This window comes from Berghia stephanieae, chromosome 6 (genome assembly GCF_034508935.2).
Source record: "Berghia stephanieae isolate SIO BIC M18660-M18661 chromosome 6, UCSD_Bste_1.3, whole genome shotgun sequence".
Classification (NCBI taxonomy): Eukaryota; Metazoa; Mollusca; class Gastropoda; order Nudibranchia; family Aeolidiidae; genus Berghia; species Berghia stephanieae.
This window is the reverse complement of record NC_088365.1, coordinates 64,918,530-64,933,563: the sequence shown is the minus strand read 5'-3', so window position 1 is coordinate 64,933,563 and position 15,034 is coordinate 64,918,530. Positions and strand designations below refer to the sequence as shown.

Sequence of the window (15,034 nt, the reverse complement as noted above, 5' to 3'; positions counted from 1 at the left end):
GCAGCCCGAATTTATCCACCTATCTCAATATTAACCTATTCAGATCAGTAACAGACAGCAAATGAAATTTTTTTTTTTTAATCTGGATATTTTTCGTCACAATCCGAGTTTGAAGAAAAATAAATAAATCTGTCTATATTATACAGGCCTGATTCCCTTCCATCTTTGTGTAAATATCAAAGTGATAAATGAGGGAGCAGGCACTGGTGTAAGATAAAGACAAATAGAATACAGACCTGCCAACTAGTACTCTTACGAAAAAATGAGTAAAATCAGGAAATTTTGGCTCACATTTCAATAACTTCATGAGAATCTATACGTCACGAAAAAATTATTGAAATTGAAAGTTGATGCAGACTACATATTATCAAAAATTTTGAATTGTGATTTATATTCCTTGTGAGGGTGAAATGTTGATTTTTAAAGTAATCTACAGCGACTACAATTTTTATCTCCGAAAATTAGGAATTAAAAAAAATTTCAAGTAGGCAGGTCTGAAAATGTTAGCAGAATTCCGACAACATTGCCATGTCGAAAAATAATACCTTTCTTCGTTGTACTGATTGGAAGCAGCGTTTCTGAAGGAGAGGTATACACGGGAGGGGAAAAGATTATATGAAATGCAACTTTCACGGCTTGAAGTTCGAAGAATTGAATAACAATGATAAAAAATTCAATGGAAGCTTCAATAAGACGAAAACAGATGATGTAGAAGTTCCTTCTTTGTCATCATAAAATAATGAATGAAATACTACAGAACAAATAAGAAATGAGAGGATGTTAAGGTCTTAAAAAGGACCGCCATCCTCTCATTTTTCATTCGTTTTTAGTCTGTCATTCATATTGTTTTGTTGACAAAGAGGAAACTCGAAAATTCCATTCATCTGTCTTCGTCAATAGAATTGAAGCTTCATCATTGTTGTTTAAATGAAATGAGATTGAATATGAAGCAAGCTTTTTAAAACAAAATTCAATATTGTTGGGGTGCATTTGTTAACCTGATTCAGTCCCTTCATCAGTGACTGAGTAAAAACTGCAAGGGCTAACACATAAAAACCTGGCATTTCATCTCATCTTTGTGGCCTGTTGTTTTATATGTAGTATGTGTGATTTGTGAGACTTGTTCACGTGTAGAAATCGTCAACCGCTGTGAAATGTTGTTTAACATGAAAGCTGTCCTCATCATTAGTGTCCATTGTATTAGACTCAACTGTCGGAGACTATCAGTAACAAACGCATCCCCCCCCCCCTCCCTACTACATGTTAAGTGGATTACTGGATTATGTGTCATAACCTTTCCCATATGGCGATTATATCTCATTTATGACCCAATGCATTAGGTTGGTTACTCAGAGATGCCAATCTCGAGAATCAGAAATATTTCATTAGGGAGAACAACAAAAAGTGTAATTTCAACAAAAAAAAATTTTTAATGAAAGAAAGGAAAGAGTATTCCAATGCAAATGCAGTCCCAGTTTCATGATTAAAATTGACCACTGTTCACAGTGTCATGAAAGTATATGAATTATTCTCTTCACCTTATAGTAAAACAAGGGAAAAGGCAGGCAGCTTGCCAAAGCTATATATATATATATATATATATATATATATATATATATATATATATATATATATATATTATATATATATATATATATATATTATATATTAATTTTTGAAGATTTTCCTATGGGCACAGCTTTCCGTTTAAAAAAACAAAAACAACAAAAAAAAAGAGGTAAATTTTCTTGATAGCTGGTATCTCAATTTACTCCGTTAACAGGACTAATACAAGACTAGTCACTAATTCTGTTCGAGAAAAAAAAAAGAGCTTTTTTTTATATAGCGCGATATCCACTAAACCTGCTCAAAGAACGTTACAAGGGCCAACAGCAACACTTAACTTGTAAGACGAGACTTGACACCTGTTAGGCACTATTACAATTTTTCGGACAGAGACAACGCTGTTAGCGGCCAGATACTCATTTTACACCCGAGTACAGTGAAAAATTTGAGTAAACAGCCTTTTCCAAGGACTCAACTATGTGCCGAGCGAGGCCCGAACCCAAGACCTCCAATCCGAAAGCGAATGTCATACCACAAGATCACATAGCCGCATGTAAGTAAAATGTTAAACAGACAAACCTCCAAGAATGAAGATAATGGGTTCACTGAAATCTCCGACTAGGGTGGAATTGCTGAAGACTGCCTTGGTGATTCCGGCCACTTTCAGATTGTAGCGGGAGTCTGGAGTCAGATCCTTCATGGTGTACTGGAACAAATATTTCAATAAGTCATTAAAAAAAAAATCCAAAAAAAAAACAAAACAAAAAAAACCCAAAACAAAAACAAACAAAAAACCCACAAAAAACCTTGTTTTTATATATAGTGCAATTTCCACTAAACGTGCTCAAAGCGCTTTACAAGGAGTCCCTAGCAAACAGCAACATTTAACATGTAGGACGAGACATGACGCCTGTTAGATAATATTATAATTTTTTTTCAGACAGAGACTACTCAGAAGTACTCATTTTACACCAGAGTATGGTGAGAGAATGTGAGTAAAGAGCCTTTTCCGAGGACTAAACTATGCGCCGCTCGGGACTCAAACCCAGGACCTTCCAAAGAGTGTCATACCACTAGACCACATAAATCTTAATCACAAGAAGTTATAGACTGTGTTTGCAATGCTTTGTTCTCAAGCCATGATTTAAAAAAACTTCTTCATACAATGGCTCGTTTAAAGGTAGTATCAATACAAAAGATCTGCATGTAAAGTTCAGTAATCAGGAGGTCTGAGGTTCGATCCCTAGTCCAGGCAGGCTGATAATTTGTTTTAAAAGTCGGCAATCAATAACAGTCGTTTTATTCTGAGATAAGTGCTCTGCCCCTTGCTTCAAGGAAGTCTCAGGTTCAACGCAGCCTAGACTCGGCTTTTTTCCCAACAAAATCAAATGTTTGTTTGTTTTGTTTTTAAGGGTTTTACGGCGCTTGCAACACGTTTAGGTCATATCAGCGCCAATAAAAAGGATGAAAATTGGATAGTAAAAACATTCTAGATGTACAATTAAAAGGACTTGAAGAAAAAGTATGACAACGGGGGATTGGTTCAAATAGGGAACAGATGTAGAGTCCAAGAGCACACTATCAAAGTACTTAGTTTGAGATCACCTAACAATCTCAACCAGGCACAACCACATGTCCTAACTAAGAGGGATACACTCAAATGTTTACAAATCAAATGTTAATAATAAAAAAATAACAATACCTAACAGAGAGATGATTTACAAGGGAAAAAAAAATCATCTCCCAAAACTATAACTATACATTCAACTGTTTCCCTCCCAGCCCAGGAATTTAAAATTGAGCTTTTATATAGTGCAATATCCACCAAATGTGCTCAAAGCGCTTTACAAGGGGTCCCTGGTCAACAGCAACATTTAACATGTAGGACGGGACATGACGCCTGTTAGGCGATATTACAATTTTTCGGACAAAGACAACGCTGTTAACGGCCATGTACTCATTTTACACCTGAGTACAGTGAGAGAATGTGAGTAAAGAGCCTTTTCCAAGGACTCAACTATGCGCCGAGCACAAGGCTCGAACCCAGGACCTTCCAATCCGAAAGCGAGTGTCATACTACTAGACCACATAGCCACACAAATCCGACCAGGGTCAGGACAAAACTAAGCAATCTCATAACAAGACAAAGACAGAAAGCAATTGGAAAACAGACACATAGGGGATAGAAGACACAGCTAGTACCTCCCTTCTCACAATGGGAGGTCAGGAACCCCACCCAGAAAATCAAATGTGATTATTAATCAAGTGCACCCACCTCTGTGCGGTCCCCTTGAATGCTTTTCTGCCGGTCCCCACCACGGTGGTTCCACAGCTTGATGAGATAGTTGTCCACCCTCTTGTAGACCACTTCTGGCACGTCCCATTTCAAGAGGATGACCGTCTTGCTCAGCTTAGTCAGATTCAGGTTTCTGGGGGCGCTGGGAGCTGTAACAATAACAATAATAATAATATAATAATAAAAAATAATAATATAATAATATAATAATAATAATAATAATAATAATATAATAATATAATATAATATTAATAATAATAATAATAATAATAATAATAATAATAATAAAATATAATAATAATAATAATAATATAATGATAATAATAATAATAATAATAATAATAATAATAATAATAATAATAATAATAATAATAATAATAATAATAATAATAATAATAATAATAATATAATAATATAATAATAATAATAATAATAATAATAATAATAATATAATAATATAATAATATAATAATAATAATAATAATAATAATAATAATAATAATAATAATAATAATAATAATAATTAATAATAGTAATAATAATAATAATGATAATAAATAATAATAATAATATAATAATAATAATAATAATAATAATAATAATAATAATAATAATAATAATAATAATAATAATAATAATAATAATAATAATAATACTAATAATAATAACAATGATAATAATGATGATAATGATAATGATAAAATGGGTCCCTAGCCAACAGCAACAACTAACATATAGAACAAGACATAACACCTGTTAGTCAATAATACAATATATCTTTTTCTGACAGAGACAACACTGTTAATGACCAGGTAATCATTTTACACCCGAACTGTACTGTTAGCGAATGTGAATAAAGAGCCTTTTCCAGGGACCCAAAACTATACGCCTCTCAGAGTGGGACTTGAACCCAGGACCTTCTGATCCAGAGGCAAGTATCATACCACTAGACTGCACAGCCACACCGATCAAGGGACTGAAGCAGGTAGCAAACACATAATTCCCTCTATACACACGGAAAGCTCCCCCTGTCTTACCCATGACTTCTGTAAGGGCTGGATACTCTGCTGTAAATTCGCCGAATCCTCCGTACCTTGTGGCTGCAGCCACCTGAACAACGTATGGATAATACGGCTCTGTGGGAGACAAAATGGGTAGCATATCATTTATTATCAATGTCAGCCACCTGAACTACGTATGGATAATACGTCTCTGTGGGAGACAAAATGGGTAGCATATCATTTATTATCAATGTTAGCCACCTGAACTACGTATGGATAATACGGCTCTGTGGGAGACAAAATGGGTAGCATATCATTTATTATCAATGTCAGTCACCTGAACTACGTATGGATAATACGGCTCTGTGGGAGACAAAATGGGTAGCATATCATTTATTATCAATGTCAGCCACCTGAACTACGTATGGATAATACGGCTCTGTGGGAGACAAAATGGGTAGCATATCATTTATTAACAATGTAACGACTCAGCTCAGTTTTTAAAAACTCTTTCAGTGCCATTGGCCGCACTGTGCAGCCAGAGAAGAATCAGTTCTATTGGCCAATGGCCGAACAGTGCAGCCGGTCTTGAAGGGCAAAAACAATAATGTAATCCAATCCTATTCTCTACACAAAAAGTACTATAAATTGGACCAATGGTATCATTTCTTTCATCAGAATATTCAATTGGCCCTAGGGGGGTGTTTTAATTGAGATTTTGCGCCGAATTCGAATGTCGCTTTGTCTTAGCTTGTCATTCTCACGCTGACTCAATCGGGTGTCAGCCATTTTGTGACGGAAATGCGAATATAGCCTCAGCGCTGAAAGAGTTAAAGAAGTGTTTTATTACTAATAACATTATTGTTAGGCTAGAAGCGAATAAGCTCAGACTAAGATTTTCTGTAAATCATATTTGCCTTACCATGTTCCTAAGAGACAAAGAGTGTCTAAAAGTTTGCACATCCAACATTCATACTCACACCCAACATATGCACACTACACAACATAATATGCAACTCTGTATTTCAAAAAACAACATCAAATTCACTCACAGCCAAACAACTACAATGCACGTTACAATCAACTCTCCACAAAGAGACTGAAAGTGTCGGTGTCAGTGTGACATAGGGCTCATTAAATCAATTTTTAAAACTCTCTCTCTCTCTCTCTCTCTCTCTCTCTCTCTCTCTCTCTCTCTCTCTCTCTCTCTCTCTCTCTCTATATATATATATATATATATATATATATATATATATATATATATATATCCTCCCCTCCCTCTTCTCTCTCTCTTTGGGGGGAGGGGGGCAGTTAAATAAAAGTGAACTCCTCCATCCAAGAAATAAATGCCTAAAGGATAAATAAATAAATAAAAAAATAAATGAATAAATAAATAAATAAATAAATATATAAATACATTAAAAGAGGACATTTTGCCAACGTACTTCGGTCTCCACCAAATCTCCACCAAAACAAAAAAATAAACAATACACACACACACACACACATAAAAAAAAATACTCCGAAGACAACATGCCAACTTACTGAGGTCTGTAATCTTAGCCGACATCTTGTTGGAGAAGTGTCCGCCCACCACCCTGGAGGTATTGGCCCCATCCTCACCCCTCCACCTGATTTTGTATTGGATGAGCTTGCCGTTGGTCACTGTAGGGGGTTCCCAGTTGACGCAGAAAGACGTGGCTTTGTTGTTGTTGATGTGGGTGATTCTTGGCTTGGAAGGGGCTGCAAAAACAAAAACAAAAAAAATTAATTAATTTTAAAAAATTAAAATAAAATAAAATAAATAAAAAAGAGAGAGAAAGGAAGTGAGTTGTTGGTTGGAGAATTTTTAAAAAAAATATGTGACCCACAGTCTCAAAACAGTATTATGTTGGGAAGAAGGATATCCCGCAAAGTGAATTGGTGCGGCTATGTGGTCCAGTGGTATGTCACTCGCTTTCGGATCGGAAGGTCCTGTGTTTGCGTTTAGCTCGGCGCATAGTTGAGTCATTGGAAAAGACTTTTTTTAAAACTTACATTCTCTCACCGTTCTCAGGTATAAAATAAGTACCTGGCCTGGCCGTTAACAGCGCTGTCTCTGTCAGAATAAATTGTACTATAGCTTCACAGACGTCATGGCTTGTTCTACACGTTGCTGTTGGTCAGGCACCCCTTGTAAAGCAGATATCACCCTTTATAAAAGCTCAAGTTAAGAAACAAAATAATGAGAAATACGAACTTCCGATTGATTTCCAATGCAAGAAAAAGTACTTATTATTCACTTTATCGACGAGAACTTAAACCCAACTTTCATGTTTGTTGATATAAATCCAAATTCAAGCACCTTGTTAACTCACTAAATCCTAGAGATTTTTGCTACTTTCCAATATTGGAAAAAATGTATTCAAAATGATCATTTACATAGATAGTTTTATTCAACTATCATTAACATGCAAAAACTAAAAACATTAGCTTTGTTTTGTTTGTTTTGTTTTTAAGGGTTTTACGGCGCTTGCACCCCATTTAGGTTATATCAGCGCCAGTAAAAAGGAAGAAAATGGGATAGTAAAAAGTTCTAGAAGTACAATTGAAGCATCCAAGAGAAAGTAAGACATAGGGGAACTGGGAATAAATAGGGATCAGATGTAGATTCCAAGAGCATATCACCAATGTACTTAGTTTGAGATCACCTATAAGTCTCATCCGGACACAAGAACAAAATCCAACAAAGAGGAACACACTCAAATGCTTACATTATACATTAAAAAAATAACAAATATACTAATACATAACAGAGAGATGATTTACAAGGAAAAAAATATCATCTCCCAAAACAATAACTATGCATTTAACTGTTTCCCTCCCAGCCAGGACTCCGACCAGGGCCAGGAAAAAAATTAAGTAATCTCATTCCAAGACAAAGACAGAAAGCATGTTGGAAAACAGATATAAGGGGATAGAAGACACAGTGTGTACCTCCCTGCCCGCTATGGGAGGTAAGGGTCCCCACCCAGAACATTAGCTTTGATACTGCGCCTATAATTTGTCTCAGAAAAAATGTAATAAATAGGCATGGGGTAAAAGTAACCTGGGTAAACTACGGATATAGTCTGTGTTAGGGTTGAGTGAGTCAATCCCGACATAATACCCAGAGGCTCCTACACCCAATAGCCCCAAAGAGGAATCAGATGACCAAAATATAAGTGAAATTTGAGATTCATATTGACCCAACTCAGGCAAAACCTCAATTTTCCAGACAAACCATTATGGCGCCTTGCCATTGAACACACAGTAAGCACGCTGCTTGTTGAGGCAAAATGGAGTCTGCCAGGAAGTCGGTTTGGACGAAGTCAATCCCTCGAGAGGGCGGGGACATACACTCATCTAAACTTGGTGAGAAGTTGCCAGGCTTCTCCACCAGTAAGAGGAGACACTGGGTGGTAGCGAATCGGTTTCGGTCAAGGACCTGCCTCACGGCGAAATCGCTTCATCAGTGGGGACTTTCCACCTGTCCAACATGTACCCGATGTGGGTTAGAACCCGAAACCGCAGAGTATCTAGTTGAACGGTGTGTTGTGACGAAGCTTCCGGGTGGGTTCGTGACAGTGCTTGAGTGCGTTAAGGACTTTGCCGATTGGGTCGATCGTCATTAACATAATAGTGAGCACCAATAGAAGCTGCCAGGAGTTATAATGCCATTGGAAAACATGATAAACTTGGGATAAACTGCATTCTCGTCCGTGATACCTATCAACCTTATTCTCTCCAAAGTTTTTACTAGATATGATCTTATACAAACTTCCCTCTATTGAATAAATAAAAATTAAATTAAATAAAATAAAATTCCCTTTATTCATCCCATAGGGAAAATTTTTCTCTTGGGTCTTTTCCAAGGGAAGACTGAAATAACCCAGGCATCAGCCGCAGTGCAGCACTGCAGATTGAGCTAGGGTGAGTTGACTTGCTCAAGGCCACAAAGCGCAGCAGCGGGTGATCGAACTCGTTACCTTCTAGATATGAATCAAAGACCGTACCACTGACCCATGCTACCCCCATTGCAGAATGTTTGCCTTGAATGCGGAATCGCGGAATGTAGACCGATTAGGCACAATAATTTCGCAAAGAGTGGAAGGGCAGGAGCCTCTGAAGATTGTTTTGAGACGGTGGGTCAAATATGAAACTTGTAAGATGATGATGATGATAAGAATATAAAAAAGAAAAGATATCATTTGACAAGACAGCATTAGGCAATATGATGACTTGCATCTTTGTGGTCATGTTGTGTCATGACATCTGCTTTCCGACCAGTAGGTCCTAGGCAGGGTTCGAGCGTGAGTCCCCTCTGAAAGGCACAAGGGCTGAGTCCTTGCAAACCAATAACAAAACAAACAAAAAACTCAATAAAAACATTAATTAATACAGGACTTAAAATCCAGACAAGCTGTGGGGAAAGTATTTGGCATGTCATACAAAGTCACAAATAAGCAGTTTTCTGGAAAACATTTTTTAAATACGTGTGTGATTCCAGTGTATGGCAGTTAACTGATTACTTGGAACGATTTCTGAACGACGGTGCTGTTCTGATTAAGCGACGTGCACTGCATTACCATATTGAGGTTGGAGGTCACTTTTACTTGTATAGGGGGTCCTGATAGCTCAGTTGGTAGAGCACTCACTTCACACCCCGCAGTGATTTGGTAGGTGGGTCTATGAGATCTGGTGGAAAGTAAGTACTTTGTGATAGATTAGCGTCCTATCCAAAGGGAAGCAAGCAATTGCTATTGTTCGTTTAATGCTATAGAAACCGGGAAAAAACTCCGGATCCATGAGTCTAATGGCTCTGAAGGACTACTTTTTATACATGTATATTTATTATTGTTTACTCACCTCCTTCCAAAGTCTGTACTTCCATAGCTTTGACTGGACCTTTGCCCACACTGTTGTATACCCTGATGGCTACCTTGTACAAGGTGTAGGGTTTCAATCCGACTATTGTGGTTTCCTGTTAAAGCAAATACCATGTAGCTGTGTTAGAATGAGGATTAAGTAAGTAAATAAGTAAGTAAGTAAGTAAGTAAGTAAGTAAGTAAGTAAGTAAGTAAGTAAGTAAGTAAGTAAGTAAGTAAGTAAGTAAGTAAGTAGGAATGGAGGATTTACTTTCCATTTCCTTTGTATTATTATTTCTAAAATCCCATACCACGCTGTCTGCCAGTCATGGAGTCCTGAGAGGGGACCTACTCGATCTTATAAAAGCTGAAGTTTTTTCTGTAGATGCCTTATGATCCCCATGGCACAATGAGGATTATCTCTTTCCCTACCGATCATTTTCAGTATTTTCCCAAAAACTGGCAGGCTTACCCAGCAGAAAAATTGGTTTTTTAACTCAAACATTCTCTCTACAAAATAACTTTATGTTCTTGGTAATTAAACAAATATCATTCTTCAAAGTTTGTGATGTACAAAATAAATCTGAAGAAGAAAAATGTATATTGTGTCGTAACAAATGTGACGATTTTGCTGCAGGTGGTAAGGAGAGGGTTCAGTAAGCAAGTAAGTAAGAATGGAGAGGATTTACTTTCCCAACTCCTTTGTATTATTATTTCTAAAAGCCCTTACCAGACTGTGTGGATCCCGCACATGGAAGTCAGTCATGGAGTCCTGAGAGGGGCCGTACTCGATCTCATATCCCAGAAGGTCTGCGTTCCACGTGGCCTTGGGCTTGTCCCAGAGTAGTTGGATCTCATTCTTCGACGGAATAGCACGGACGTTCTCTAGCACTACCTTGGGAACTGGAGACGAGATGGAAAATGAATGATTTTAATTTTAAAATTAAAAAAAAAAAAATTGAGCTTTTATATAGAGCAATATCCACTAAATGTGCTCTAGTGTTTTACAAGGGTTCGCTGGCCAACAGCAACACTTAACACATAGGACGGGACATGACGCCTGTTAGGGGATATTACAATTATTTCCGGACAGAGACAACGCTGTAAATGGGCAGGTACTCCTTTTACACCTGAGTACAGTGAGAGAATGTGAGTAAAGAGACTTTTCCAAGGAACTGTTTGCCAAGCAGGGGATGAAAACCTTTTGGAAGAAAAAAAAATGTAAAGAAAATGAAAGCGGACATGTCTCAGGCAGCTAATTAAAAAAATCTGGATAATATTTTTTTGAAATAAATCTGAATTTGAAGAAAAAAATTTGGAGAGATCCAAAATGCCTGATTTTTATCCTAATTCATGTGAATTGTTACTTTAAAATAAGTCCACTCCTGATAATCACAACACTTAGTTTGTTTCGTTTTTTTTTTTTTTCAGAATAAGGCAGAGTGAGTAGACCATTATTTTATGGATGGTATGCGATTAGGTAAAACGCTCACCAATTCTGCCCACCTGAAGTATTGTAACCAATACACCAAATTGCGTATAATATAAGCTTGAACATTTCAGGAGCATTAGACAGACTTCAATTTAAACTATTTAAACATGTTTTGGGTGGTCTTTAAAAAAATAAATCACAAATTGCTGAGGGATTCGATAACGACTTGATTTACTCTACACAACTGCTTGACATGGCAGCATAACATAAAGCTTGACAGTTCAACAGTGCATAGAAAAGACAAATAACCAATATTTTAAAAATGGAGAAAAACAAAAAACAAAAAAAAAAAACAACACAAAAAAAAACAAAACAAAGTATCACTTTGTCCACACTTTTAAAACTCACTCAACCTAATACCGACTATATCTGTAGTTTACCATAGCCATCGTAAACTTATAGCCTGACACTGACCAAGAAATGACGTCAAAAGACAAGAAAATAAAATAAATCGTGAGTTATTCAATAGTTCGACAAATGGAATCACTCTTTTCCTTGAGCTCTACTAACGACAACTCACTAGACGCTGCACAAACCTAAAAAATAACGTCAAAAGATAAGTCCTATTGGGTTCCAGTGTCAGGCTATGAGATTATGAAGGCCACAAGTTTACCCGGGTTACTTTTACCCCATGCCTATTTATTACATTTTTCTGAAACAAATTATAGGCGTAGTATCAAAGTTAATGTTTTTACTTTTTTTACATGTTAATGGTGATTGAATAAAACTATCTATGTACATGCTCATTTTTAATATATATTTTTCTAATTTTGAAAGGTAGGAAAAAAATCTCTAGGATTGAGTGTGAGTTAAACCTTTTAGAAAATTATTTGTTCTACTTTTGGTGCTAGGCAACCAGATTTTGGTTGAATAGTGTAAAAAAAAAACCCAAACCATTGGATTACACTTGAATCATGCTGAAAAATGCACAACATCAAAGAAACAAAAAGGTGCCATTAGATATCAAAATTAAAATTAAAATACTTTAAAACACTTGATGCAAGAATTAATCTTATTAAAGTATATACATATATTTTTTAATGGGTCCGAGGGCCTGTGAAAGAAAGAGATGAGAGAGTGAGAGAGATGAAAAAGAGAGAGAGAGAGAGAGAGAGAGAGAGAGAGAGAGAGAGAGAGAGAGAGAGAGAGAGAGAGAGAGAGAGAGAGAGAGAGAGAGAGAGAGAGAGAGATAGAGGGAGAGAGAGAGAGAGAGAGAGAGAGAGAGAGAGATGAGAGGATGAGAGAGAGAGAGAGAGAGAGAGAGAGAGAGAGAGAGAGAGAGAGAGAGAGAGAGAGAGAGAGAGAGAGAGAGAGAGAGAGAAGTTCACATTAAAGTATCAGTTCAATAACAGATTTATCAATACATGGATATAGGCCATCCTCTGCACGACATCAACAGTCTATTCAATCTATTTCTATTCTATAGTTGTGAAAAGTCGGGCTAATCTAGGTGTGAGGGGAGATCAAACTTCTAACTGCAATGACTGAAGAAACCAAGAAAGATAAGAGATAATTACATGGTAGCATGTCTGACCAATAATCAGAAGGTCTGAGGTTCGATCCCCATTCGAGGTTGCAAGTGTGACCGATAATCAGAAGGTCTGAGGTTTGATCCCCAGTCGAGGTAGACTGATATTAGAGGGTTTTTTTTCTTGTATTTTTCTTTCTTGCTTTGTCACTGGCACCTTTCATACACACTTGTTCAGATCTTCATCTTACACTGGTGCCTGCTCCCTAGTTTCTTACTTTGATACCACTACACAGTAAGTCACACAACATTAAATAATACATTAACAAATTTAAGTGCAGAAACAATCAGCAAAAGCAATTGAAAAAGACAAATGGAGAGCTTAAACAATGAAAGGTACTCATAAGTTGAAATATAAGATCATCTCAGTCCCAACTTCTAAAAGTTATCAAAATCCACTTTTGGTAAAAAAACAACAACAAAAAAGCCTTTTCATCCACTGCTCCATGCCTATGGAACGCACTTAGTCCTCGGACAAAGTCCTGGGAAAATTTATCATCTTTCAGGAAATGTCTGAAGACTGAGTAATCCATAAGGCTTATTTTTTATGAAATAGATGTTGCTTAGATTTTGTTTCTGTATTCAAGCTTGTGTAATAACAAGCAGAGGACAAACAATACAACAAGTTGAATGTTTCAAATATTTAGGCTTCAATGTAACATCCAATGGAAAATCAGATTGTGAAATAAAGAAAAGAATAGGTATGGCGAAGAATGCATTCAACCAGCTGCATACAATTATGAAAAACAGGAATATTAGCATGAAAACAAAAATCAAAGTCCTGGATTGCTATGTACTGTCTGTGCTGCTATATGGTTGTGAGAGCTGGACCATAAACAAGACCATGGTTAAAAGACTGGAGGCAGTGGAAATGTGGTTTTACAGAAGAATGATGAGGGTGTCATGGATGGAAAGGAAAAGAAATGAAGAAATTTTAGAAATGGCAAACAGAAAAAGATCACTGATAACAAAAATCATCAAACGCCAAATGGAATTGTTAGGGCACATTATCTGCCACCCTGGTTTGGAAATACTCGCCTTGACTGGAAAGATGAATGGAAAAAGAATAAGAGGAAGACAAAGAATAACGTATTTGAAAGGGATAAGAACTTGGACAGATGAAGCTGAGAAAGGTGGCGCTGCTTTAATAGAATTGGCAAGAGATAGATCAGCTTGGCGGAAGATGACCTCCGACGTCTGCTTCAGATATGGAACTACATGAGATTCAAGCTTATTATGTAGTGTCGTGATGTTAATTTATTTTTGTTTTGTTTTGTTGGTTTTTTTTTGTGTTTTTTAAAAACAATTTATTATAAGTCAACTCAGTACATGCAAGTCTGATTGCAACATCGGCCACTTGTGTACTTCATGCTACAAGAGAACCAATATCTTGGCTTTTTATGATCGTGGCACTTTAGGTCAAACTGAGAAAAGCATATAGAATTGGAATAATATGATCAATGCACATTGTGCTACATACATAATAGATGAGTGCAATTATTTGTAAAAATCGTCATGTTCTGCAGAGACACTTAAAGGCCTGACATGCAAGATGTGTTGATGACGGAGTGTGTAGAACAAAAAAAATACAATCGTTAATGTAGGCAATTATTAATAATAAATTGAAGATTCCTTGCAAATATTTAAATTACGACAATGACCAAAGAGATTAAAACAAAACACAAACCATCCAGAATTTTTTTAAAATAAAAAAAAAGAAGCATTCACTTTATGCACAACAACAATAAATATTTCAAAGATAAAACAATAAAACAAGAATTTGTCCAAACTTGATTTTCAAAGAATGGGAGTGATCTATAGATAGAATGAAGTTGACGTCGATCTTGTCTTTGTTATTAATTTTTGCCATCCACGTTTATGAGTGGATAACTCACTTAACTTTATTAACCGGACTATAAAAGTTCATGGTTACACATAGTTTTGTGCGTTGCTCCGTTATACTTCCAGATGGCAATGTTATGAACTTCTTAGCCAAGCACATACTACTTATGTTCAGGTTTTCGTCCAACCGAGAGTCATCGATCATATGATATGTTTCTGTCTAAGGATTGGACATTTCTTAATAAATGTAAACACGCTGCTTTGTTTATGAAAGTTGTAAACATACACATGTGTCATGCTGAACAAAATGACCAATTGTGATATTATTGGATAGTTGGAAAATTGTGAACACTTTTCACTATGTGGATCACTTTGAGCACATTTTGCAATATGACCAATGACCCTGAGCACATGGAAAGGTAA

General features: G+C 36.3%; 1 protein-coding gene across 15 annotated transcripts in view; it reads right to left on the bottom strand.

Annotated features, from left to right (window-relative positions):
• The window catches only part of LOC144975456 (putative receptor-type tyrosine-protein phosphatase mosPTP-1), a 102,144-nt gene that overhangs the window by 41,291 nt on the left and 45,819 nt on the right, over nucleotides 1-15,034 (bottom strand). For 13 of the 15 annotated variants that reach the window (XM_078919551.1, XM_078919539.1, XM_078919541.1 and 10 more), the window contains 6 exons: nucleotides 10,480-10,652; nucleotides 9,751-9,865; nucleotides 6,409-6,606; nucleotides 4,900-4,998; nucleotides 3,842-4,011; nucleotides 2,146-2,272 (listed from right to left, as the gene is read on the bottom strand). In XM_078919551.1, the coding sequence (XP_078775677.1) occupies nucleotides 2,146-2,272; nucleotides 3,842-4,011; nucleotides 4,900-4,998; nucleotides 6,409-6,606; nucleotides 9,751-9,865; nucleotides 10,480-10,652 (882 nt within the window). Of the gene's footprint in view, nucleotides 1-545; nucleotides 579-2,145; nucleotides 2,273-3,841; nucleotides 4,012-4,899; nucleotides 4,999-6,408; nucleotides 6,607-9,750; nucleotides 9,866-10,479; nucleotides 10,653-15,034 lie in introns of all 15 variants that reach the window. The other 2 variants (XM_078919537.1, XM_078919542.1) reach the window with 1 other exon arrangement.